General features: G+C 40.7%; 1 protein-coding gene across 4 annotated transcripts in view; it reads right to left on the reverse strand.

Moving 5' to 3' along the window:
* Positions 1–24,710, reverse strand: part of pde5ab (phosphodiesterase 5A, cGMP-specific, b) — a 92,073-nt gene that overhangs the window by 17,076 nt on the left and 50,287 nt on the right. For 3 of the 4 annotated variants that reach the window (XM_078402406.1, XM_078402381.1, XM_078402398.1), the window contains 8 exons: positions 23,938–24,113; positions 20,946–21,005; positions 16,827–16,973; positions 11,046–11,171; positions 8,406–8,500; positions 7,615–7,702; positions 5,407–5,507; positions 2,007–2,084 (listed from right to left, as the gene is read on the reverse strand). In XM_078402406.1, the coding sequence (XP_078258532.1) occupies positions 2,007–2,084; positions 5,407–5,507; positions 7,615–7,702; positions 8,406–8,500; positions 11,046–11,171; positions 16,827–16,973; positions 20,946–21,005; positions 23,938–24,113 (871 nt within the window). The remainder of the gene's footprint in view (positions 1–2,006; positions 2,085–5,406; positions 5,508–7,614; positions 7,703–8,405; positions 8,501–11,045; positions 11,172–16,826; positions 16,974–20,945; positions 21,006–23,937; positions 24,114–24,710) is intronic. The other variant, XM_078402389.1, reaches the window with a different exon arrangement.

Genomic DNA, 24,710 nt, shown 5'->3' on the forward strand with positions numbered 1-24,710 from the left:
GGCTGCCTTTTTGAGGAAGCGACTCGGATAAATCCCTTCGATGGTCGGAGGTTAGAGCCGGTGTCGCCAAGTTTGACTTTTACAAACTTCTATAGATGCACCGAAGAAGGCACACCGTTGGGTTGCATCACAGCTTGGTTTGGAAACAGCTCTGCCCAAGACTGCACGAAATTGCAGAAAGTTGTGGTTGCAGCCCAGTCCATTACACAGAGCAGACTCCCCACCATTGACACCATTTGCACTTAATGCTACCTTGGAAAAACAGCCAGAATAATCAAAAACGTCACGCTCCGGTCATTCCATTTTTGCCTGGCTCCAGTCGAGCAGAAGGTAAAGGAGCTTGACAGTGCGCACCATCAGACTCAGGAAAAGCCTCTTCCCCTTAGTTATCAGGCTTCTGAATGGTCCAACCACAAGCTATGGCACAGTCTGATTCACCTCTACCTCTTTGCAGTCATTGGACTTGGTCTATGGAACTGGTGTCCTAAAATGCTGAGAACTTTATTCTGCATTCTTTATCCTACCTATTGTACTTGAGTTGAACTTGATTGTATTTATGTATAGCATTTTTTGACCTGATTGCATAGCATGCAAAACATAGTTTTTTTTTTATTGTACCTCGGTATACATGACAATAATAAATCTAAACATAAACCTAAACCTAAACCGCATGCTCTACAATTAAACCTAAAGCACTAAACAAACGAGGGCAAACTTCCACTACCATTAATTCTAATTTTTTATACTGATTTTCCAACACTGATTCTGTAATACCACAATACTTACAGACTCCTCACCCAAAATTGACCCAAATATGCTTATTCGGTTTATTAATCTACTATCCATGCCAGGATACCACTCTAAATTCAATTTGCTCTATTTTTGATTATTAACCTGTTGTATTCCATCTTACTGAAGGTCTTCTACAGTGTAAGTATACCACATTCATTATTCTCCCTCCCGCCCCCTTTATCATAATCATATTTACGTACAGCATGGAAACAGGCTTTCCAGCACAAGGAGTACACTGACACTTAGGGCAATCCCAATTCCCCACTCATTTTACCTGTAACATCTTCTCCATTTTTCTGTCAGCCTTCCCACAATGTCTGCCACTATAGGCAATTTACAGCCAACAACTAACAACTTGCATGTCATGTTAAATCCTTCTAGTCCAATTTCTGTGTTGGTGAATTGATGCCAGGTTTCCTAAATTGCCAATGGTTCCTTCCTAAGTTACAAACAGGTGAATTGAACACATTGGGGATGGTGGTGCATGATGTAAAGCTGGTCACATAATTGCCCCAGCAAAAGGTGCACTCAAATATTGTAGGCATGTTCCTGTGATTTTTCAAATTATCCAGGATAGGATAGGGTAAATGCACAGAGTCTGGAATAGATAAGGTAAATGCCAGAATGGGAGAAACAACATCTGGGCTTTCAATTCTGAGATGTTATAGTCCATAACATAATAGAAGATGGTTGTTTTTATGTAAATGTCATTTACTTATTAATAATTTAACACTGTGCAATATTCATTTTGTACAGAGCTCCCTCTACCATTTTCCCATGGTCAACATTTTTTTCATTGAATTGTATTCTTAACTGACAACCTTTGTTATGTTAGATTTTATGTTAAACTGCTTCAGATATTGTTACAATAACACTCTTAGTCTACACATTTCTGCATTTTGTTCTTGCTTTTGTACCTTTTCATGTTATTTACTATATTTTCCAATGAATTACCTTTCATAATGTTTCTCATTTAAAAAAAAGAGTTGACTTATTCAGCTTTCTTCATCTGGCCTACTGTCTATTAAATGTTAACATGTGCAGAAGCATATCTAGGTTTTATTGACTGAATGTTATCATGAAAATCTAACAATAACATGACATTTACTCCATTTTTATTTTAAATCCTGTCTGGTCACTTATTGGCACAATTGAATAAAATTATTTCGGCATAACATTTTAGTGCATTGATGATATACAAGTTTGCTACTTACATTAACAGTTCTTTATGACTTTTATCTTCCCAGTCAAATTGTTTGGTTTTCACCAGATCAAAAAAATCTTCTCTTCTCCTAAAAATATTAATTGTAGTTGCATTGGATTATAGATAACATGTTTTATACGGTCTTTTTTCTCTGCATTATTCTACCATCTAAGCAATAGCTTGGTAGAAAAGGCTGCCCATCCTCAAGTCAAGTCAAATTTATTTGTCACATACACATACACGATGTGCAGTGAAATGAAAGTGACAATGCCTGCGGATTGTGCACAAAAAAGAATTACAGTTACAGCATATAAATCCTGTGAATACTACTGAAATGGACCCTGTAGAGGTCTGTTCTACAAGATTACAACCGCGTGAAAAGATTTTAAAAAATTCAAAGAAATCAGCTTCCATTGGACCCTATAACCCACAACTCTAACCACGATACTATCATCTGACTGGTTGACGTCCAGCTGTGGATGAGATTGATTTTTCTCCATTCTATAAAACTATTTTGTTAGGATTCTGTGATTTAAAAAAAAAAATCATGTAGATTAGACACGTCAAAGTGAATCCTACATATTATGTTTAATGCTGAGGTGAGAACCAAACTCAACATAAAATTCACCTGGTAAACAGGCTACTTCGATCTCCACAGCACATGCATATGTGCTTTGTATTTATCCCATTGATAAATAAACTACTGCATCAGACGAGGGTCTGAACAAGGAGTTACAGTTTAAGGATAAGGGGGAAGTCTTTTAGGACCGAGATGAGAAAGTTTTTTTTCACACAGAGAGTGGTGAATCTGTGGAATTCTCTGCCACAGAAGGTAGCTGAGGCCAGTTCATTGGCTATATTTAAGAGGGAGTTAGATGTGGCCCTTGTGGCTAAAGGGATCAGGGGGTATGGAGAGAAGGCAGGTACAGGATACTGAGTTGGATGATCAGCCATGATCATATTGAATGGTGGTGCAGGCTCGAAGGGCCGAATGGCTTACTCCTGCACCTAGTTTCTATGTTTCTATGTCTGATCCAATGTTCTCCTTGCCAGGAATTTCCCTATTGTAAACCCCAAAATCATTCATCTCTTGTGCTAAGTCCCACATCCCAATTAATCCATAATAGCTAGCTTCCATATGTACACTGCCCTCAATGAAAAATGAAGGAAATCATCCCCACCACCTATAAGCCTTTCATGATTTTGTTGTAAATAAAGTGATCTTCCATGTTCCCATGTGAGTATATCTATTCTCTGCTCTTTAACTTGTTTATCAATGATTTGGATGAGGGAATTGAAGGCTTTGCGGCCAAGTTTGCAGATGACATGAAGATCGGTGAAGGTGCAGGTAGTGCAGAGAAAGCAGGGACTCTACAGTAGGACTTGGACAGATTGTGAGAGTGGGAAGAGAAGTGGCAGATGAAATACAGTGCAGCAAAATGTGGAGTCATGCATTTTGGTAGTAGGAATAAAGGCACAGACTATTTTCTAAGTGGAGAGAGACTTCAGGCAACAGAGGTGCAAAGAGACTTGGGAGTGCTGGAACAGGATTACCAAAAAATTAACTTGCAAGTTGAATCAGTAGTAAGTAAGGCAAATGCAATGATAGCATTTATTTCGGGAGGACTAGAATATAAAAACAGGAATGTAATGCTGAGGCTTTACAAGACACTGGTCAGACCTCATTTGGAGTATTGTGAGCAGTTTTGGGGTCCATATCTGAGGAAGGATGTGTTGGCGTGGAGAGGGTCCAGAGGAGATTTATGAGAGTGATCCCAGGGATGATTGGGTTAACATATGATGAGTGTTTGATGGCATTTAGAAGGATGAGGAGGGACTTCATTGAAAGTGAAAGGCCTGAATAGAGTGGATGTGGAGAGGGTGCTTCCACTGAATAGAGTGGATGGGGAGAGGGTGCTTCCACTCCTGGGAGAGTCTAGGACCAGAGGCCATGGCCTCAAAATAAAAGGACCTCCGTTAGAAAGGAGATGAGGAGGAATTTCTTTAGTGAGCGGGTGGCGAATCTGATGAATCCATTGCCAATGAAGGCTGTGAAGAACGTCAATTGATATTTTTAAGATGGAGTTAGGAAAGATAGATCGGCCATGATTGAATGGCAGAGTAGACTTAATGGGCCGAATGGCCTAATTCTGCTCCTACAACTTATGAACGGACTAATTTTCTACATGTGCCTCATGCACCCTTTTCATTCCGCATCTCTTTTAGGCAGAAGAACCTTCATACATTTTTGTTTTACCTGCTCCTGTGACTTCTAACATTCTTCCTAAAATCTAACTCTTTGATCATGCTGTCAGATGTGCCCCCTAGCTTTATTCCTGCTACAATTCTTTCTCATCTTCCTATAATTCCTCCATTATGGGACCACTCAACATATATTTCAAGTACCTTTATTTTGTACTGATGTTTGTGTATGTAAGAGAACCCAGTGCATTATTCAGAGAGTGCACATTTTCATATTATCATGGTTAACATTCTACCAGCCAATATTTTCAGCAATGTTGTTTGATAAGTAAAGGCATTATTATATTTAATAAGTAGGATGCATTTCCATTGTGAGTGTTAATTGTAACAGATTATGAAGATGAGTGAATTTACTTATATTACCCAATATAAAATATTTACAACAATTTTACATCTGTTATCTGAAACACAGGTTTGAATTTTGAAATTTAGACTTCAGAACTTGAGAGTGCATTGAGTATGTGCGTCAGGAAGTCATCGTGCAGCTTATAGGATTCTGGATAAGACACATTTGGAGTATTGTGTGCAGGTCTGGTCACCCTGTTACTAGAAGGATATAGAGGCTTTGGAGAGGGTGCAGAAGAGGTTTCCTAGAATGATGCCTGGATTAGGAGGCATTAGCTAGCAGGAGTAGTTTGGCAGTCTTGGATTATTTTCTCTGCAATGGTAGAGGTTGAGTGGAGTCCTGAAATAAGTATATAGAATTATGAGAGGCATAAATAGGGTCAGAGCCTTTTTCTGCATGGTGGAAATGTCAAAGACTAGAGGGCATAGCTTCACGTTGAAAGGGACAAAGTTTAAGCACAATGATATACTGTATATGGAGGGGTATAAATCAAATGAAGGCAGCTGAAATTAGTTTAGCTCAGCATCATGTTTGGTGCAGACGTGGATCAAAACGCCTGTCGTGTGCTGTACTTTTCTACGTTTTATGTTTTAATTCAGCTTGAATGTGTGCAATTCAGCTTCTGTCTACTTATTGACAACCTTTCTTCCCTGACTACTTGAGGCTATTGGGTATAGCAACAGGAGTATTCCATTCAGCTCCTTGAGCCATCCCTGCCATTTAATAGCACCATAGATGAGCTGACTTTCCTTGTCCACTTTCCCCCCTGCTCCCCACAGGCCTTTACTCTCTCAATACTTACTTCATGTAGACTGCTAAGTCTGTGGCAAGAATTGCTTGCTCGACCATTTTCAGGGTAGTTTTATATTCATCCAGAGAAAGGCCACTCAGAATTTGGTTTCCCTGGAGGGAACAAAAAATAATTATTTGATCCAGAAACAAGATTCCACAGATGCTACAAAAGAGAATTAAAAACAAAAAAAGCTGGAAACATTCATTGGGTCAAGCAGCATCTGGGTAGGAGAAATAGAGCTACCTTTCAGATGCAGATTGCAAGATCAATTAACTGAAATGTTAACTTTATTTTTCTGTTATAGCAGAAAGTTAAAAATTAGACATTAATTTAAAGCCTAACCATAACAGCCTTTGATTGAAAATGCAAAGTGTGCATTGTATATGCCACTAATATCAACAGTTTAACTCAGTTAATTACCAAATATGCTGGCCAATTGCTTTTGCTCCTTTAACCTGTTCAGTGCCATCCCCGAGTATACTCAGGTCATGACCAATAGTGAAAAAAAGACTTGTCAGTGAACAGGTTAACATGCTCGTCATACCTCAGTTAACTAAAGTCTTATTTAAACCTTCAGTCACCAGGTAGCAAACATTCACAAGAATATCCCAAACTCTGACCTGTATACTCAACAGCTCAGGTTTGTTCAATGCAGTGAAATACAGCGTGGGATTGCCAGCTCATCGTCAAACAAAACAGATTTGATGAACATGACAAGCTTCTGAATTTTACAACTGTCTGGCATTGAGTCAAGGTGGATCATTAAGATTACAGAAACAAAATTATTTTATTTCCCCTCCCATTCCCACACCGACCTTTCTGTCCTGGGCCTCCTCCATTGTTAGAGTGAGGTCCAGCGCAAATTGGAGGAACAGCACCTCGTATTTCGCTAAGGTAGTTTACATCTCAGCGGTATGAACATTGATTTCTCTAACTTCAAATAGCCCTTGCTTTCCCTCTCTCTCCATCCCACCCCCTTCCCAGTTTCTCGACCAGTCTTATTGTCTCCGACTTTATCTCTGTACCGCCCATTCCCCAGACATCAGTCTGAAGAAGGGTCTCGACCCAAAACGTCACCCATTCCTTCTCTCCAGAGATGCTGCCTGTCCCGCTGAGTTACTCCAGCATTTTTTGTCTATCTTCGATTTAAACCAGCATCTGCAGTTCTTTCCCACACAAAATGATTTGTGATATTTGCAATATTAATGAATAATAGAAACATAGAAACATAGAAAAATAGAGGCAGCTGTAGGCCATTCTGCCCTTCGAGCCAGCACCGCCATTCAATATGATCATGGCTGATCATCTAAAATCAGTACCCTGCTTTTTCACCATATCCCTTGATGCCTAAGAGCTAAATCTAACTCCCTCTGGAAATCATCTAGTGAATTGGCCTCCAATGTCTGCTGTGGCAGAGAATTCCACAGATTCACAACTCTTTGGGTGAAAAGGTTTTTCCTCATCTCAGTGTGAAATGGCCTACCCCTTATCCTTAAACTGTGTCCCCTGGTTCTGGACCCTCCAACATCGGGAACATTTTTCCTGCATCTAGCATGTCCAATCTTTTAAGAATTTTATATGTTTCTATAAGATCCCCTCTCATCCTTCTAAATTCCAGTGAATACAAACCCAGTCGGACCATTCTTCCATCATATGTCAGTCCCACCATCCTGGGATTAACCTGGTGAACTTACACTGCACTTCCTCAATAGCAATAATGTTCTTCCTCACATTAGGAGACCAAAATTGCACACAATACTCCAGGTGTGGTCTCACCAGGGCCCTGTACAATTGTGGTAGGTCCTCCTTGCTCCTAAACTCAAATCCTCTTGCAAAGAAGGTCAACATGCCATTAGCTTTCTTCACTGCCTGCTGTACTTGCATGCTTACTTTCAGTGACTGATGTACAAGCACACCCAGGTCTCGTTGCACCTTCCCTTTTCCTAATTTGACACCATTCAGATAATAATCTGCCTTCCTGTTCTCGCCACTAAAGTGGATAATCTCACAATTATGCACATTATACTGCATCTGTCATGCATCTGCCCACTCACCCAAAGTTGCTTGAAAATAGATTTTGCAAAATCTCCCAAAAATGCTGAAATAGTTATTGGTTAATGGACAGATGCGGAAAAACAAAGCTCCAGCCCTTGTAGTATTAGAATATCAGCTTTACTCATTAATATGAAAGACAAAAACAATGAGTCAGTCACTTACTGGAGTGTTGAGTATCATGACGCACTGATCAAAATGGTGATGCTCCATCATGGAATGACAGTAGAGCTGGGCCAGTGGGTGCTCACTCCTACACAGCATCAATCAGACAGAGGATACTCATGTTATTTGTTTCGCTAAACTCTACCAAAAAGAAAATGTCTGCAAGAAATAATGCTTTAAATTAGGTTCCTTCTGCAAGTGACGGTTCATGGTTGAAGTAGCTTTTACTTCTCCTAGAATCAAATGTTAAGGGCAGAGGCTTGTCTTTTGGTCGGGCACATTACAGACTTGCAGGCTTAATAATGACTTCAAACTTTCACATGACAAATTCCCACATTCACCTGTGCACTATCTCAAACCTCATCTTTTTTTGTTCTATCATTGCCCATTTTGTCATTTAACCCCTCCTGCCATTACAACACAATGTAGATATTCCTCTTTGTTCTCACTCCCCTTCTATTTCTATGTTACTAACAAGATCTCTAATTGCCCCTGAGAGGTTGGTGCTGAACGACCTTAATGAACCCTGCAGTCCTTAGCATCCTAATAGCATGAGTGCCAATCAATGAAAACTGGGGATGCAGATTAGACCAAGTTTGGTGTAGTGCAATGTTTGGAGGATTGAAAGGGTAGAGAAAGTTATGGAGCCCAGAAAGCCCAGACTGAAGCCCAGAAAACCAGTTTGAGAAACAGTATAGCAAACTACTGCAGTATAGTGTTAATAGCATTAATACATGTATCCAGTCACTGTTCGGAACATGTCTGACTCACAACATTTGCAATGTCAATACCTCTTTATGAAAGCATTATTCACTCCCCTGTGATCCAGATCATGACTCAGTGTTGCTATGAGGAGAGCTAAAATCTCTAGATCTGTTAACTTGTTCTGTAACAAAAAGACAATTGAACTTTTCAATATTAAATCCCAGATAATACAATATTTTTAAGGGTGGGTGGAAGTTATGCAAGCGGAGAAAGAAATGTGCAAAATTATTTTTGTCAGTTTGATCGGAATACAGAAAACAAATCCAACATGTAGTTTCACAGATCAGCACTGTTTTCAATGTTTTGTTCCTGCTAAGGTTTGCAACTCGATACTAACTGCAGATGTTGGAATTAAAAGAAGAAACAGACTAAGACATCAAAATGAATACTGAATATTCAGAAGCTCTGGTTCAAATATTTTCAGCCATTCAGTTCCGATGTCCCTTTCAACCTGAGATTTAACTTTTAGAATTCCATGGGCATCAGTAATAAATAAAATTCCATGAGTTTTTCATTGTAGAAGCTCAAAACACTGAAAACAATGCGTCACACAGGAAACAATGTTTGACTCTATTGATGAATATAAATGCATGTACTTACTATGTGGGTGATAATATGGTAGAGCAGATCACTCACCCATTATCAAACCCATCTGATTTTTGGTTTCATCAGAATTGTTTGACATGGTTCTACACATTGTCGACCTTATGGTCCAAAGCTGAAAATCTGCTTCACTACCTACAGTATATTGACTGACTGCGTTAATGCCATGGGAGGCTTTGTTACAGCAACGTATACCTTAACACAAAGTGATTCACCTCTGGAACCTGAACTTGGATCTTGAATGATAGAATGAATGAGTCTTTTCCCTAAAAACACAAGTAAACCCATCTTCACATGTTTTAGAATTTCAATTGTACCGGGCCCTGGTGAGACCGCACCTGGAGTACTGTGTGCAGTTTTGGTCTCCAAATTTGAGGAAGGATATTCTTGCTATGGAGGGCGTGCAGCGTAGGTTCACTAGGTTAATTCCCGGAATGGCGGGACTGTCGTATGTTGAAAGGCTGGAGCGATTGGGCTTGTATACACTGGAATTTAGAAGGATGAGGGGGGATCTTATTGAAACATATAAGATAATTAGGGGATTGGACACATTAGAGGCAGATAACATGTTCCCAATGTTGGGGGAGTCCAGAACAAGGGGCCACAGTTTGAGAATAAGGGGTAGGCCATTTAGAACGGAGATGAGGAAGAACTTTTTCAGTCAGAGGGTGGTGAAGGTGTGGAATTCTCTGCCTCAGAAGGCAGTGGAGGCCAGTTCGTTGGATGCTTTCAAGAGAGAGCTGGATAGAGCTCTTAAGGATAGCGGAGTGAGGGGGTATGGGGAGAAGGCAGGAACGGGGTACTGATTGAGAGTGATCAGCCATGATCGCATTGAATGGCGGTGCTGGCTTGAAGGGCTGAATAGCCTACTCCTGCACCTATTGTCTATTGTCTATTGTCTATAATCCAGTGAGGTCATTGCATGGAACTCATCAGGTTTTACTGTTATTAACATTAAACTGCACTGTGATCAGTTGTCAACAGGTACAAACAGGTAATAGTACAAGGTGTTAATCAGTCCATGCAGAGAGAATAACATACTCTAAGGTTGACTTCAGGGATATTTCCAAAACGAGAATTTTAATGGTAATTTAATGTGGAAGTACTGATTTGATTTTACAAATGAGCACATTTGGAGCAAATTGTGGTGCAGATAGCTCTGGGAATACAGTAAACCCTCGTTATAGTGGACCATGGGAGGGGAAATGGTGTCTGTTATAGCCAATTTTCCGCTATAACTGAGTATGAGATTCAAAAGAGCACAAGGTTCTGGAGTAACCCAGCAGGTCACACAGCATCTCTGCAAAGATGGATAGATGAGGTTTTGGGTCGGGACTCTTCTTCAAACTCTTGATCTGGAACTCGGCTTGCAATCCAGGTGATTTGATGACCCCGGCCCATCACGTGATGGTGGCAGCACGTGCGGTCTGGAAGTGGCCATGGAAGTGGTGTGGGCCGGCAGTGGCAACAGCAGGTCCCGCCTGGAAGCAGCCAGGAAAGTGATGTGGGCCGCCATTGACAGCCCGGCCTGGCGATGAAGCTCAGCAGCCCGGCATGAAAGTGGCTGCGGACAGGGTACGGGACTGGCCTGCCGTCAGCGGCCTGGCTGGAAGTACCCAGCGAGGCAGTGTGGGCCGATGATGGTGTCGGCAGTCTGGCCTGGCAATGATGGTCGGTAGGTCTGTGCACTATAACCAAAATCCATTATAAAGAGGTCCGTAATAATGAGGGTTTACTGTATCAAGTATACATTTTTAACCTCACTCGATTTTAAGCATATTTCCTCAAATGCACTTTCCAAAATACTGTTAGTTAAGGATTAAAATATGGCATGTTAAAGGTTTTTAAGAATGGTTGCTTACATTTGTGGAAAGTCTGGCACGAATTTATCCAAATGTTTTTTTTCATGCGGTTGGATCTGGGATATTTTAGTCACTTGCACTGGACAGTGCAAATGGCCACCCTCACGGTTACAGATTAGGTGTAACACAAGCATAGCTGAGCCCAAATAATAATCAGCAACAAGTCTACAGCATGTAAAAACAAAATGGGAAAAAACAAACCTGAATCCTGCCGGACTTCAGCAGCGCAAACATACATTGAGCCGTATTGAATGCATGCCTCCAATTGTGATATGCTATATGCCTTCGATAATTCTTTTTAACACTTAAAATCCAGCGGCAAAGAACCTGTGAGGGGGAAAAATTCACTATTTATGCAATTGTTGTTTTATAGATAAAATATTCAACTTGGATCAACTCAGACTGCCAACGAGGCTGCCATTCACCAATTCTTCTTTAAAATGAGTTTAGAAGGATAAGGAAGGACCTAATTGAAACTTACTGAATCGTGAAAGGCCTGGATAGTGTGAATGAGGAGAGGATGCTTCATCTCGTGGGAGAGTCTGGGACCAGAAGTCATAAAATCAGAATAAAAGGATGCACCTTTTGAAAGGAAATGAGGAGGAATTTATTTAGTTAGAAGGTGGTGAATCTGTGGAATTCTTTGCCACAGAAGGCTATGGAGGCCGTCAATCGATATTTGTAAGGTGGATATTGACAGATTCTTAATTAGTAAGCGTGTCTGGGATTGTGGGAAGAAGGCAGGAGACTGGGGTTAAGAGGAAAAGCTAGATCAGCCATGATTGAATGGTGGACTAGACTTGATGGGCTGAATTACCTTTTAAATGCAGAAGGATAATGGGCATTTTGATCTGGTCTTTTGGGCAATAGTATGATTAATAACATAATTAACTCAAGCTCCTGTCGTATAATTTAACATTCATTTATTTGTTGCTGTCTTGGTTTTTTGTGGTGTTGATACAGCAGTGAAAATACTTGGACTCTGCCAACTGCCCATGATCAAGTGGCTATTTCAGAACCTCTACTGAGGATAGGTAGGTGCACTACCCCCATGACTTGACCGTAATTTATAGTTTTATTTTTATTTTCTAAAGGTGAACACACCTAGTAATTCCAATTCTGTTGAACTGATTTCTATTCCTTACTCACTTTGTTTTCTCCCCAAATTATTTTGCCAAATTTTCCAATATTAATAGATCTTATTGCAAAAACTTTCAACGTTAAAAGATAAATTAAAGATCCTGGAAAAGATACCGTTGAAAAATACTGATCTTAAAAAAATACTGACAAAAATATATTTGTGACCTGTTTTGTTCTCTCTCTTTGAATCAAAATATTATTGATAATATTTTTATAAATAAACGTAAAATAGCCCCATCTCTCATTACCATTGAACATCTTTCATACCAAGTCCTCAAATTGCACCAATTCCCTTGACAGACACCAGCAGGAAAGATGAGCTTGGCAGACATCTGTATAAATGTTACTCTGTAGCCACCATATGGAAGCTCTTCCCTTTAATCCTCATGGGACGTGGGTATCACAGGCAAAGAAATAATTTAATGCCCACCTCTAAGAGTCTTTGAAAAGAAGATATCAGCTGCCTTCCTAAACTGATGAATAGCAGTTATGCTACAACTGAGGGGCTAACGAGATCATTGAGAAGGCTGTCAACCACATTCTGTGTCTGGATTGACATAGCTGAGTAAAAGCGTGTTCCTCCCTGATGAACATTAGTGAATTGGACAGGACTCTATGATAATCAGTAGGTTCAAGATCAACATCAAGAACATCGAATATGCAACAATTCAGCAGAAGATCACATCTTTCAGTCCTTAATATTTGTGTCAACCATGATGTCAAATTAAACTAATCCCATCTGCCTGCACATGATCTACAGTATATTCCTCCATTCCTTGCCTGTTCATGTGACTGCCTAGATGCTTCTGAAACTTTAGACTTTACTTTAGAGATGCAGCGTGGAAACAGACCCTTCGTCCGACCGAGTCCATGCTGACCAGTGATTACCCCATACATTAGCACTATTCTACCTACTAGGGACAATTTACAAATTTACCAAAGTCAATGAACCTACAAGCCTACACATCTTTGGAGTGTGGGAGGAAACCGGAACACCCAGAGAAAACACAAGCAGTCACAGGGACAACATACAAACTCCATACAGCACCTGTAGTCAGGATCGAACCTGGGCCTCTGGTGCTAAGTACTAACTCTACTGCTGTACCACTGTCCTGATCCACACAACTTTGGGGTGAGGGAATGTGCAAATTTCACACAGACAGGACCTGAGGTTAGGACTGAAACTATGAAGCATCAGCTGCACCTCTGCACAACCATGAGGCCCCCTGTGTTCAAGCAGTTCTTATTTCAACCTGCGAAGGTGTCCTCTCTGTTGGTTTGCTTTGTTTGATTCTGATTGCCGCAAAGAGCAAGAAGTTGGTGTTCTTAGTTTAGTTTAGTTTAGTTTAGTTTTGTTTAGTTTAGTTTAGTGTGGAAACAGGCCCCTTGGCCCACTGAGTCCATAATACCAAAGCATTGCTATTGTGTCTGTTTCCATCACCTCCATTGGTAGCACATTCTTGGCATCTAACATTCTATGTAAATAATTACTTTGTAAATCTATAAATTTTCACCCTCGAAGCTTAAACTTCTCTGACATTCCCTTCTATGATATTTCCACCATGGGAAAAGGACTCTGACCATCTATCCTCTTTATGCCTCTCATAATTTTATATACTTCTATTAGGTCATTCCTCAACCTCAAGCTCCATGAAAACAACCCAAGTTGTCCTTTTAGCTAATACCCTCTAAACCAGGCAGCATTCAGGTAAACCTCTTCTGCACCTTGTCCAAACCCTCTACATCCTTCCTATAATGTGTCAACCAGGACTGCATAAATTATTCTAAATGCATCTGGTCAACCTTTAACTCAATACCTCTAAGCAACACCATTTGCCTCTTTTACCACCCTATCCACTTGTGTTGCCACTTTCATGGAGCTTTGGACTTGCATCCCTTGATATCTCTGTACATTATTACTGCTAAGTGTCCTGCCATTTACAAGTATATACTCTTCTTACACCTGAACTTCCAAAGTGCAAAACCTCACTATTGTCTAGATTAAAGTCAATTTGCTGTTTCTCTGCACAAATTCACAAGTGATCGATATCCTGCAGTATCCTTTGACAACCTTTCTCACTATCCACAGTTCTGCCAATTTTGTGTTATCAGCCAATTTACTAATCAGCCCTCCTGTTTTATCGTTCAAATCATTTACATGCATCCCAAACAGAGGTCCCAGCACTGATCTCTGCAGAACTCCACTGGTCACAGATCGCCAGTTAGAAAACAATCCTTTCATCACTATCCTCAGTCTTCTAAGGCCAAGCCAAATTTTAATCCAATCGACCACATTAAAGTTAGCTTTATATTTCCAGATTATTAATTTAACCAAATTTTAAATCAAAGCTCTTGTGGGGTAAAGTGAGCATGTCTTTGGATTACTGATTCATTAACTCAATCACTTGGCTACAGTTCTTACAAAAGATTCCAGCTTCTTAAACAATAATTATGTGGGGTTGGGGGTTGGGGGGGGGGGGAAGGGAGGGGGGGGGGGGGGAATTAAGTGACTGAACTGATTCTCTTAAAATTATTCGTACAGACTTCTGCAATACGATTACAAAGCTATTATTTGCACACACAATCACGTCACCATGTTCTGGAGGCAGAGAGTTTACTACCAAAAAGATTACAAATTGGACCCATTTTTGCTACGTTTTTAAATGCATGCCAGTATTTCTGAGTCGACGAGCAATATTTTGGAAACTAGGTATGAACCACCCAGAACCACCCAGTTTTGGGCATGAACCGTCTCAGCATTGCTGAGGTTTACCCGGAAACAGTTGCACAGTTAATGACATCATAGACTGGGTATTAAATGTTTTCTCCATTCCCAGAAGAAATTCTTTGGGGGAAAAACTACAAATCTTCATTATTAACTCAAAAAATATCAGGAGCACAGCGTGCGGGGCTCTGGAATGGAGGGTGCATGTGAAACAGAAGCCTAAAAAGCATGTCTCAAGCTGAAAGGATTTGCTACGATGGGTAAGATACGTTATTCATTTCCCTTTATTTGTGTACTGTTTTGATTTTGCTTACCAGAGAATGGATTAGACCAGTTCCAATTTAATAGCAAAAGAATTCTCATCCAAAGATAAGTTATTAATTTCCCTTTATTTGAGTACTGTTTTGATTTTATTTAGCAGAGAATGGATTAGACCAATTCCAATTTAATCGCGAAATAACTCTCATCCACACAGTGGAAGGGTTTTAATAATTATTATTTTATCTATATCGACAAGTTCCATTAAATATTGGGAAAGATGGGAGATGAAAACTGCCAAAGGATGTAATTTATCTGCAACTTAAACAGCATTTATTTTTCCCCTTCGTAACTAGAATGAGTAGTTGTAATTAAGGTTGCAATTTATTCTTTACATTAGTGAAAAAAAATCCATAATTTTGACATTGATTTGAATCAGCATGAAATATCTCAGGTCTTTTGTATATTATTTTCAATGTTATTTGAGCTTAAAGGTCAGTTTGCCCTGAAAGAGCCTTGCAGGAGGATGGCTGATTTACTAAAAAATGTATAATGACTCATCTGAAGCTGAGCCATAAAGATTATTTTGTTGTTCAATAATTATTTCTGATTATTCACCAACAGAAATGCATTGGCTCACTGCAATATTAAACATCAACCCACCATCCCTGTTGTTCCATTGCAGATGATTTGGAATTAAATGAAAGTTTCATGTAATACGAGTAGGGTTCAGAAAATATAATATGGTTCTAATTTTTCAGTGGCAAATAATATTTGGATTTCGCAGGGAAATTCCAGCAGCACTTCCCTATATAAATGCCAGAAACCTTTAGATACCTGCCCACACTAATTTAAACCCACTGCAGTGAGTCCTTCTCCATTAATTTCAAAGGAGGATGGCTTGGAGATATCTACCAAGATAAGTATTACCATTATTTTAAAAGTTGATTAAAATTATTTCATTTCACTTAAGTTTTTCAATACTTATGTTTTATCAATATTTTCAATATTGAATAATTTTTAACAGATTTGAATAGTTATTTAATGTTTCTGAATGTCAGAAATTTGCCAACTGGTTTAGTGGGCTGTCAAAGGTTTTGTTTGTTAACTAGTTTTTGGCTGGGACCTATTCTCCAACTACCTCCTCCAGCCATTATTTGATGCTATTGAAATACTGGCACAAGTAATAGAGCACCTCACAGTTGAAGGTTGGGCCGGATTGTTTCAGCAAGGCTCCAGCTGAAAACTCAAATTGGATGTACAGGCAGATGAGATAATTTTTTCTTGGCATCATATTTGGCACAGACATTGTGGGCTGAAGGGCCTGTTCCTGTGTTGGACTGTTCTTTGTTCCATGTTCTATATTGGTTGGCTTGCTGCTGACTGCAAATTCCAAACTGATAAGATTGGCAGAACCCTTGGTTTCACTGATTTTCATGGTCAACTTCCTAATCTCCATTTCTGAATGCAGAAGTGCAGAATCAGAGCGTTTACTATTACAGGCACAGAACTAATACTTCTCTACCCAGTAGGTCGAATGAAAGTGCTGTAAATAAATGTCTTGTACCTGTAAATTGTACCTGTTTGATATTGAGTAAGGAGGAATACTAGACATCCTTCAAAATTTCTGCTTCAAAATCATGGAAAACTGTTTCATCCTCTAATCAAATCTGGTTCTTACATTAACAAGATATATAGTGCTCAAAATTCTATGATTTATTTTTCTTACTGTCGTTAAAAGTTTTTTTTAATCCCACTTACTAAATAAATTATTAAGGCTTCCTTTGTGCTCATCGCCAAAACTTAAATTTATAGGATTAATCATTTGGCTCAGTAGTGGATCCACATATTAGATATACCTCATATTTCATCTGGAAATTCTGTAAAAAATTCAGGTCAGTGAACATCCGGATGGCAGCCAATGTTGTCTCAACTTCAGACAACTCAAAATCACTGAAGCTAAAATCTAGTAGCTTAAGTGAATGAGCAGAAGGAACCGTCTTGACCTGTAAAAAGGAAAACAACATTTACAGGTTTGCTAATGCTACACGGGAGGGTTTAAACTAAATTGGTAGGGAGGTGGGATCTCGTACAGGACAGAGGCACGTGAGAGGCTAGAAGTTGGTATGGAGGGTGGTGTGGGAAAGGTTAGTGGACAGAATACAGGTGAAAGGCGGAGAGGGAGGATGGAGGGTTGCTTTAAACTGCACATATTTTAATGCAAGGGGCCTGATGGGTAAGGCTTAGGGCATGGATAGGTATGAGCAACTGGGACGTTGTAGCCATGACTAAAATCTGGTTAAGGGAGGGGCAGGACTGGCAGCTCAATGTTACAGGGTACAGGAGCTTCAGGAGTAACAGGGGTGAGGGAAAAAGAGGAGGGGGGGTTGCATTTTTGGTTAAGGAGGATGTCACGGCTGTGATCAGAGGTGACATTGCGAATGGTTCGTCCAGTGAGGCTATATGGGTGGAGCTGAGGAACAAGAAAGGGATTGGTACCTTATTGGGAGTGTCCCACAGACCCCCGAATAGTCAACGAGAATTAGAAGAACAAATATGCCAGGAGATTGCAGACAGCTGCAGGTCAAATAAGGTTGTTGGAGTAGGGGATTTTAACTGGGAAAATCATAGTGTGAAGGGTTTAAATGGGGTACAATTCCTCAAAAATGTTCAGGAAAGTTTTCTTAAGCAGTATGTAGAGGCCCCCACACGTGAAAGGGTAATGCTGGATCTAGTATTGGGAAACTGGGAAGGGCAAGTTAATGATGTGTTTGTGGAGGAGCCTTTTGGGACCAGTGGCCACAGTTTGATCAGGTTTAAGATAGTTATGGATAGGGACGGAGAGGGTCCATGTGTTAAAATGCTCAACAGGGGTAAGGCCAACTTTGGAGGTATGAGAGAAGGTCTTGCTCAAGTTGACTAGAGCAGGTTATTTGAGGGGAAAGGAACATCGGCCAAGTAGGATGTTTTTAAAAGTATGCTGACGAAAGCTCAGGTTATGTATGTTCCCGCTAGAATGAAGGGCAAAGCAGACAGACGTAAGGAAGCTTGGCTGATGAGGGAAATTGAGTCATTGGTCATAAACAAGAAGGATGCATGGAACAGGTATAGGCAGCTGGGATCGTGCATCCCTGGAGGAGTTTCGGGAACTAAGGAGTAAACTGACAAAAGAGATCAGATGGGCAGAAAGGGGCCAGGAGATAGCTCTGGCGGGTAGCACTAAGGACAATCCCAAAAGAGTTTATAAATATATGAGGGGGAAAAGGGTAACTAGAGAGAGTGAGACCTTTCGGGAATCAAAGCGGTCACCTCTGTGTGGAGCCATAGGAGACGGGCAAGGTCCTAAATGAGTATTTCTCCTCTGTATTTACTGAGGAGAAAGACAGTAGGACGGAGGAACTTGGGGCAGTCAATGGAAATGCCTTGAGAGCAGTCAGTGTTTCTGTCAAAGAAGTACTGAAGGTACTGTCGTGTATGAAGGTAGACAAATCTCCAGGGCCTGATCTGATATATCCAAGGACATTGCGTAAAAACTAGAAAGGAAATTGCGGGAGCCCTGTTTGAAATTTATGAGTCGTCCTTAAATACAGGAGAGGTGCCAGAAGACTGGAGGGTGGCAAATGGTGTGCTTCTTTTCAAGAAGGGCTGCAGGGGAAAATGCTGGGAACTATAAGCCGGTGAGCTTACGTCTGTAGTTGGAAAGTTACTTTTACAAACATTTGGATGGGCAAGGTCTGATTAGGGATAGTCAGCATGGTTTTGTACGTGGGAGGTCGTGTCTCACAAACTGATTGATTTTTTGAAGACCTGACCAAAAAGGTTGATGAAGGCAGAGCTGTGGATGTTGTGTACATGGATCTCAGTAAGGCATTCAACAAGGTTCCGCATGGTAGGCTGCTCTGGAAGGTTAGATCGCATGGGATTCCAAGGAGAGATAGCTGAATGGATAGCAAATTGGCTCTATGGAAGGAGGCAGGGGGTGATGATGGAAGGTCGCTTCTCAGGCTGGAGGCCTGTGACTAGTGGTGTGCCTCAGGGTTCGGTCCTGGGCCCATTACTGTTTGTCATCTACATCAACGATTTGGATGAGAACTTGCAGGGCAAGATTACCATGTTTGCTGATGATACAAAAGTGAGTGGTTTTGCAGATAGTGAAGATAGTTGTGAAAGAATGCAGCAGGATCTGGATCGATTGGCTAGGTGGGCGGAGGAATGGGTGATGGAATTTAATACAGAAAAGTGTGAGGTGTTGCATTTTGGGACGTTAAACAAGGGCACGACCTACACAGTAATGGTAGGCCTCTGGGTAGTGTTGTAGAGCAGAGGGATCTCGGAGTCCAGGTGCATGGTTCCTTGAAGGTCTTGTCGCAGGTAGATAAGGTGGTCAAAAAGGCTTTTGGCATTTTGGCTTTCATCAGTCAGAGTATTTAGAAGTTGGGAGGTCATGTTGCAGTTGTATAAGACCGCAGTTAGAAGATTGTGTTCAGTTCTAGGCACCATGTTAAAGGAAAGATATTGCAAGCTTGAAAGGGTTCAGAAAAGATTTATGAAGATGTTGCCAGGACTAGAGGGTGTGAGCTTTCGGAGAGGTTGAGTAGGCTGGGTCTCTATTCCATGGAGTGCAGGAGGATGAGGGGAGATCTTATAGAGCTGTACAAAATCATGAGAGGAATAGATCGGGTAGATGCACAGAGTCTCTTGCCCAGAGTAAGGGAATCGAGGACCAGAGGACATAGGTTCAAGGTGAAAGGGGAAAGATTTCATAGGAATCCGAGGGGTAACTTTTTCACTCAAAGGGTGGTGGGTGTATGGAACAAGCTGCCAGAGGAGGAAGTTGAGACTGGGACTATACCATCGTTTAAGAGACAGTTGGACAGTTACATGGATAGGACAGGTTTGGAGGGATATGGACCAAGCGCAGGCAAGTGGGACTTGTGTAGCTGGGACATTGTTGGCCTGTGTGGGCAAGTTGGGCTGAAGGGCCAGTTTCCACACTGTATCACTCTATGACTCTATGAACATAATGTAAATGCTAAATTATTACAATTTTTGCTACTCCAGTCTTTACTTCTACAGCTACTCCCCGGCTTACGATGTTTCGACTTGCGATAGTTCGACTTTGCGATGGTACAAACGGCAGCCACTTGCTTCCGGCCACGTGATCGCGTGTATTCAATGCATTTCGACTTATAATACTTTTGGTTTCCGATGGGTTTCTCGGAACGGAACCCCATCGGAAGCTGAGGAGCACATTGTATGTGATAACTTGTCAGGATAGGTAATCTTTACAGAGCACCGAGATAGCTTTAAGCAAAGTCACTAGTAACATCCTCATTGACCCTGATCATCCTTGCTCACTTTAATCTTTCTGCAACCTTTCACATAGTCAATCACAACACCCTCCTCCAAAACAACTCCATCTGAAGAAGTGTCCATACACAAAGCGTCCCCTGCCCATTCCCTCCACAGATGCTGACTGAACGGCGGAGTTCCTCCAGCACTTATATGCAACTCCTGCATAGGTCAGAAAGGCCCTTCCTTGATTACATTCTTTCATGTGCATTCAGACAGAATTGGTAATAAATGCTTTCCTTCTTCTCTTGTGCACCTCATGAATCTATTCTCATCTCTCTTTATTGGCATCTATAGAATTTCCCTCGAGATATTATTCACAGAAATAAAGTCAATTTCCACATACACTGATGACATCTACCTCTCACTTGCTACTTTACCTTTTCCAATGCATTAACAGGCTATTTGTCCCATATCCATTCTTGGATGCACCACAATTTCCTTTAGTTTAACCTTGGAAAGAGCGAAGGTTTTGACACTAATAATGCTGCTGGAACTCTGTCAAATTTACCTGCCCGGACATCAAAGGTTTACCAAATATGGTCACAAACTATACAGAATTAAAATGTAAATTAAAGATGTACAAAATAATAGAATGTCAAATGTAAAATTAAAAGTGTTTTTACCGCTGTTACCTGAAGCTCCTCAGTTTCATTTTCAGTGGCAGATGCATGATATGAAAGTACCTGAAAAGTTCATAGAAACATGTTCTGAACACATTATTATCCAATGCCTGCAATCAAGAGCATTTTTTCCATTCATTTACCCAAGTAAATTATTTACATTTAAATATTTAACTTAATTTAATTTATACTTTGTAATTACTTAAATGACTTTCCACCATTTCTAAATTTATTGGAATCTAGTTGAAAAAGGCTTCTGATGGTATTAGCTGTGCAGAGACTATTTTCCTGGACAGGACCTATGCTTGAGGCTAAGTTGCCATTCACCAATGCAGCTCTTCATGAGATCATCAAGACAGTGAGGCCGCCAAGCTTCAGGGAGCCACTCGACTGCGATAGCGGAAATCCAGCATGAGGCAAATGCGAAGCATGAGGCAGGTCACTGAATTTTCAGAATAGAGACAAAATATTCAATGTAAGTGATCTGCATGAACACTTATATTCAACATGTGGCTTCTCTCACCCACTTTAACCCCGCAACATGTTCTGATCGTGTCATGTGTCTTCTGGTTGCTCCTGAAAAAAATATTTATGCCATTTATTCCACTTTCTAACCACCTTCTTGGTCTGTTCAGTTCCTAAATCAACGAACTAAAAGTAACCTGCCATTAGCTGTTAAGGAGGATGGTTCCATTTTAAAAGAAGGGTCAGTGAGAATTATATCTGTGGCAAGATTTAGGAACAGCAAAATTCTTAAGTACCATTGGGCTTAGATGGTCCCATTGTGACATGTTATTGTCATCAGAAACACCTCACTTTGGTAGCCCACGGTGGGAATTAAAATTACATCAGAGAAACTAATTTTGTTATTACTTTCTTTTCACTGTGACGTGATCAAAACAATTTTCATTGATGGCCTTGTCTGGATAAGTTGGGGATTCTACCATCATTTACCAGGTTTTATACTTCACAGTCATTCCCCCAAATTACAGTGAAAGTATTTCTGATCAGCTGATGAGACTTATTTAACCTGGAAGGTAGTATTACTGCAATTAAGTCATTACAGTAATGTTAAAAGGACTAGCCTATCAAACAAGGAAATCTGGCATTTTTAGCTTGACTGACTCTGAAATTAAAGATCTGATTACCATTACCTGCTTTCTGACCGGCCCGTGCAAGCCATCCTGTTCAAGGAGCGATTGAGGATGAACAATGTAGAAATACACATTCCAAAACATTTTAAATTAATATTATTCTAAAGCAAATACCAAGAATTATAATGCATCTGCTTAGACCCACTTCCAGTGACAAAGAAAAGTTGGCAGAATTCTTAAGTTTGAATATCCCCAGCACATACCTACACTGGAGAACGTGGATTGGTGACATTTCAAGTTGGGATCCTTCTTCAGACTCAGTCAAGTCGCAATGTTGCATGTCCATGTTCTCCAGAGATGCTGCCTGACCTGCTGAGTTACTCCAGCACTTTGTGTCTTCTATTGTAAACCAGCATCTTGTAAATCAGTTCCTTGTTTCTACATACTTTGGTCATTGGTCCAAAAATGCTCACCAAATCCACCCAAAACTTCATCCTCAACATTGATGGTCTCCCAGTATCCACCTCACCTCACATCCGGAATCTTGGAATCATCCTTGATCAAACCCTCTCCTTCGACAAACACATCAAACACATCACAAAGACAGCCTTCTTCCACCTCAAAAACATTGCCCGTCTCCGTCCATCCCTCTCCTCCACAGCTGCAGAAACCCTCATCCACGCCTTCATCACCTCCCGTCTGGACTACTGCAACAGCCTCCTCTATGGCGCACCCTCAAAAATCATCAATAAACTTCAATACATTCAAAACTCCGCTGCCCGTCTACTCACACACACCTCGATCCGTGACCATATCACCCCCGTCCTTTATAAACTCCACTGGCTCCCCATCCCCCAGAGAATCCAGTACAAAATCCTCCTCATAACCTACAAAGCCCTCCATAACCTGGCCCCATCCTACCTGACCGACCTCCTCCACAGGCACACTCCCACCTGCACCCTCCGCTCTGCCGCTGCCAATCTCCTATCCCCCCACATCCGGACTAAACTCAGATCCTGGGGGGACAGGGCTTTCTCCATCGCTGCTCCCACCCTATGGAACTCACTACCCCAAACCGTTAGAGACTCCCCCACACTCACCACATTCAAAACATCGCTGCAGTCTCACCTGTTCAGTACTGCCTTCAACCACTGAAGGTCACCTCACCTACTGTCTCCTTTCTCTGTTCATTTATTTATTTACTTATTTATTAATTTCCCTATGTTCTCAAAATCTCTGTAAAGCGTCTTTGAGTATATGAAAAGCGCTATATAAATAAAATGTATTATTATTATTATTATTATACTTACTCTATTTTGCGTGCGTCTCCACATGCCCGCCTTAGAAACGGAGCTGGAAAGGATCTGGGAATCTCCAATTTCAGGAGCCTTAAATCAGTAATCTTGCAAAGGACACCAATCTCTAGTGTATCATAGTCCGAATTCTTGGAGATCCAGGTTTTGATCACATGCTACATTCTACAGGTTGGGAGCCGGCACCAGTCTTTCATTGGACACTCCAGGCTTCCCAGGACAAGAACAAGGACGTTTGTTGGCCGAAAGTGCCCTTTATAAGACAAGAGCCCTACCCCCCAACACTAATTCTAGTCTCTTCACTCGCCTTCTGAATATAGATAATATTTTATGGGTTGGGTCAAAGGGAATCAAAGATTTTGTTTGGGCAGTTACTAAGACATTAGTAACAGGGTCCGATTCTGTCCTTCTAGAAGCCTGAAGTAGCTCGTGAATAATTGTAATAATATATCTCTGGCTATTTCTACACAAGCGATCAATTTAAATGCAGCCTTCGGGAAATGAAGATCAGTTCAATGGATGAGGGTGGACTAAATGGTGGGTTTAGAAGGTAGTGATGAAAATTAAAATCTCCTTTTTGCCTCTTACCTCAAGTGTCACAATCTGTTTTGCCATTGCCACTTCAACAGCTTCATACATTTGAGTGTTCTGTAGGCCCAGACCACAAAAAATGGCAAATGCTTCCAAAAATTGTTCATCGTTTTTGTTGAAGGCCTTGATTTTGTCAAAGGTTTCACCCATTTTGTTCATTAGCTGGCAGACACCTGCAGAGCACAATTATAGATAATAAAAATTATAATTTCAATGGTTCTACAACTGGCTCAGTTCATGTTGTTGTTCGAAATCGGGCAATACAGAGGCTGGAAAAAAACATGGATGCATTAAAATGATGTCACGAACAATATTTACAGAAAATTAGCATCACGATAATCATATTAAGATGTATTACTGCAATCGGACATATTTCACTTTGTGTTCTTCCATATGATAGATAAGGAAAGAGTTTGTCTGACTCTACTTCTATCATTTTGTTGCCACTGTCAGCGAGGTCACAGGATGGGATTTGAATACCAACAATGCTGGAGAGAAATTTTAACTTCCAGGTGGTAGACACAAAACTGAAGATAGACACAAAAAGCTGGAGTAACTCAGAGGGACAGGTAGCATCTCTGGAGAGAAAGAATGGGTGACGTTTCAAGTCGAGACCCTTCTTCAGACTAGTTAGGGATAAGGGAAATGAGAGATATAGACAGTGATGTGGAGAGATAAAGAACAATGAATGAAAGATATGCAAAAAAGTAACGATGATAAAGGGGACAGGCCATTGCAAGCTGTCTATAGGGTGAAAATGAGAAGCTGGT

Source organism: Rhinoraja longicauda, chromosome 1 (assembly GCF_053455715.1).
Source record: "Rhinoraja longicauda isolate Sanriku21f chromosome 1, sRhiLon1.1, whole genome shotgun sequence".
Lineage (NCBI taxonomy): Eukaryota > Metazoa > Chordata > Chondrichthyes > Rajiformes > Arhynchobatidae > Rhinoraja > Rhinoraja longicauda.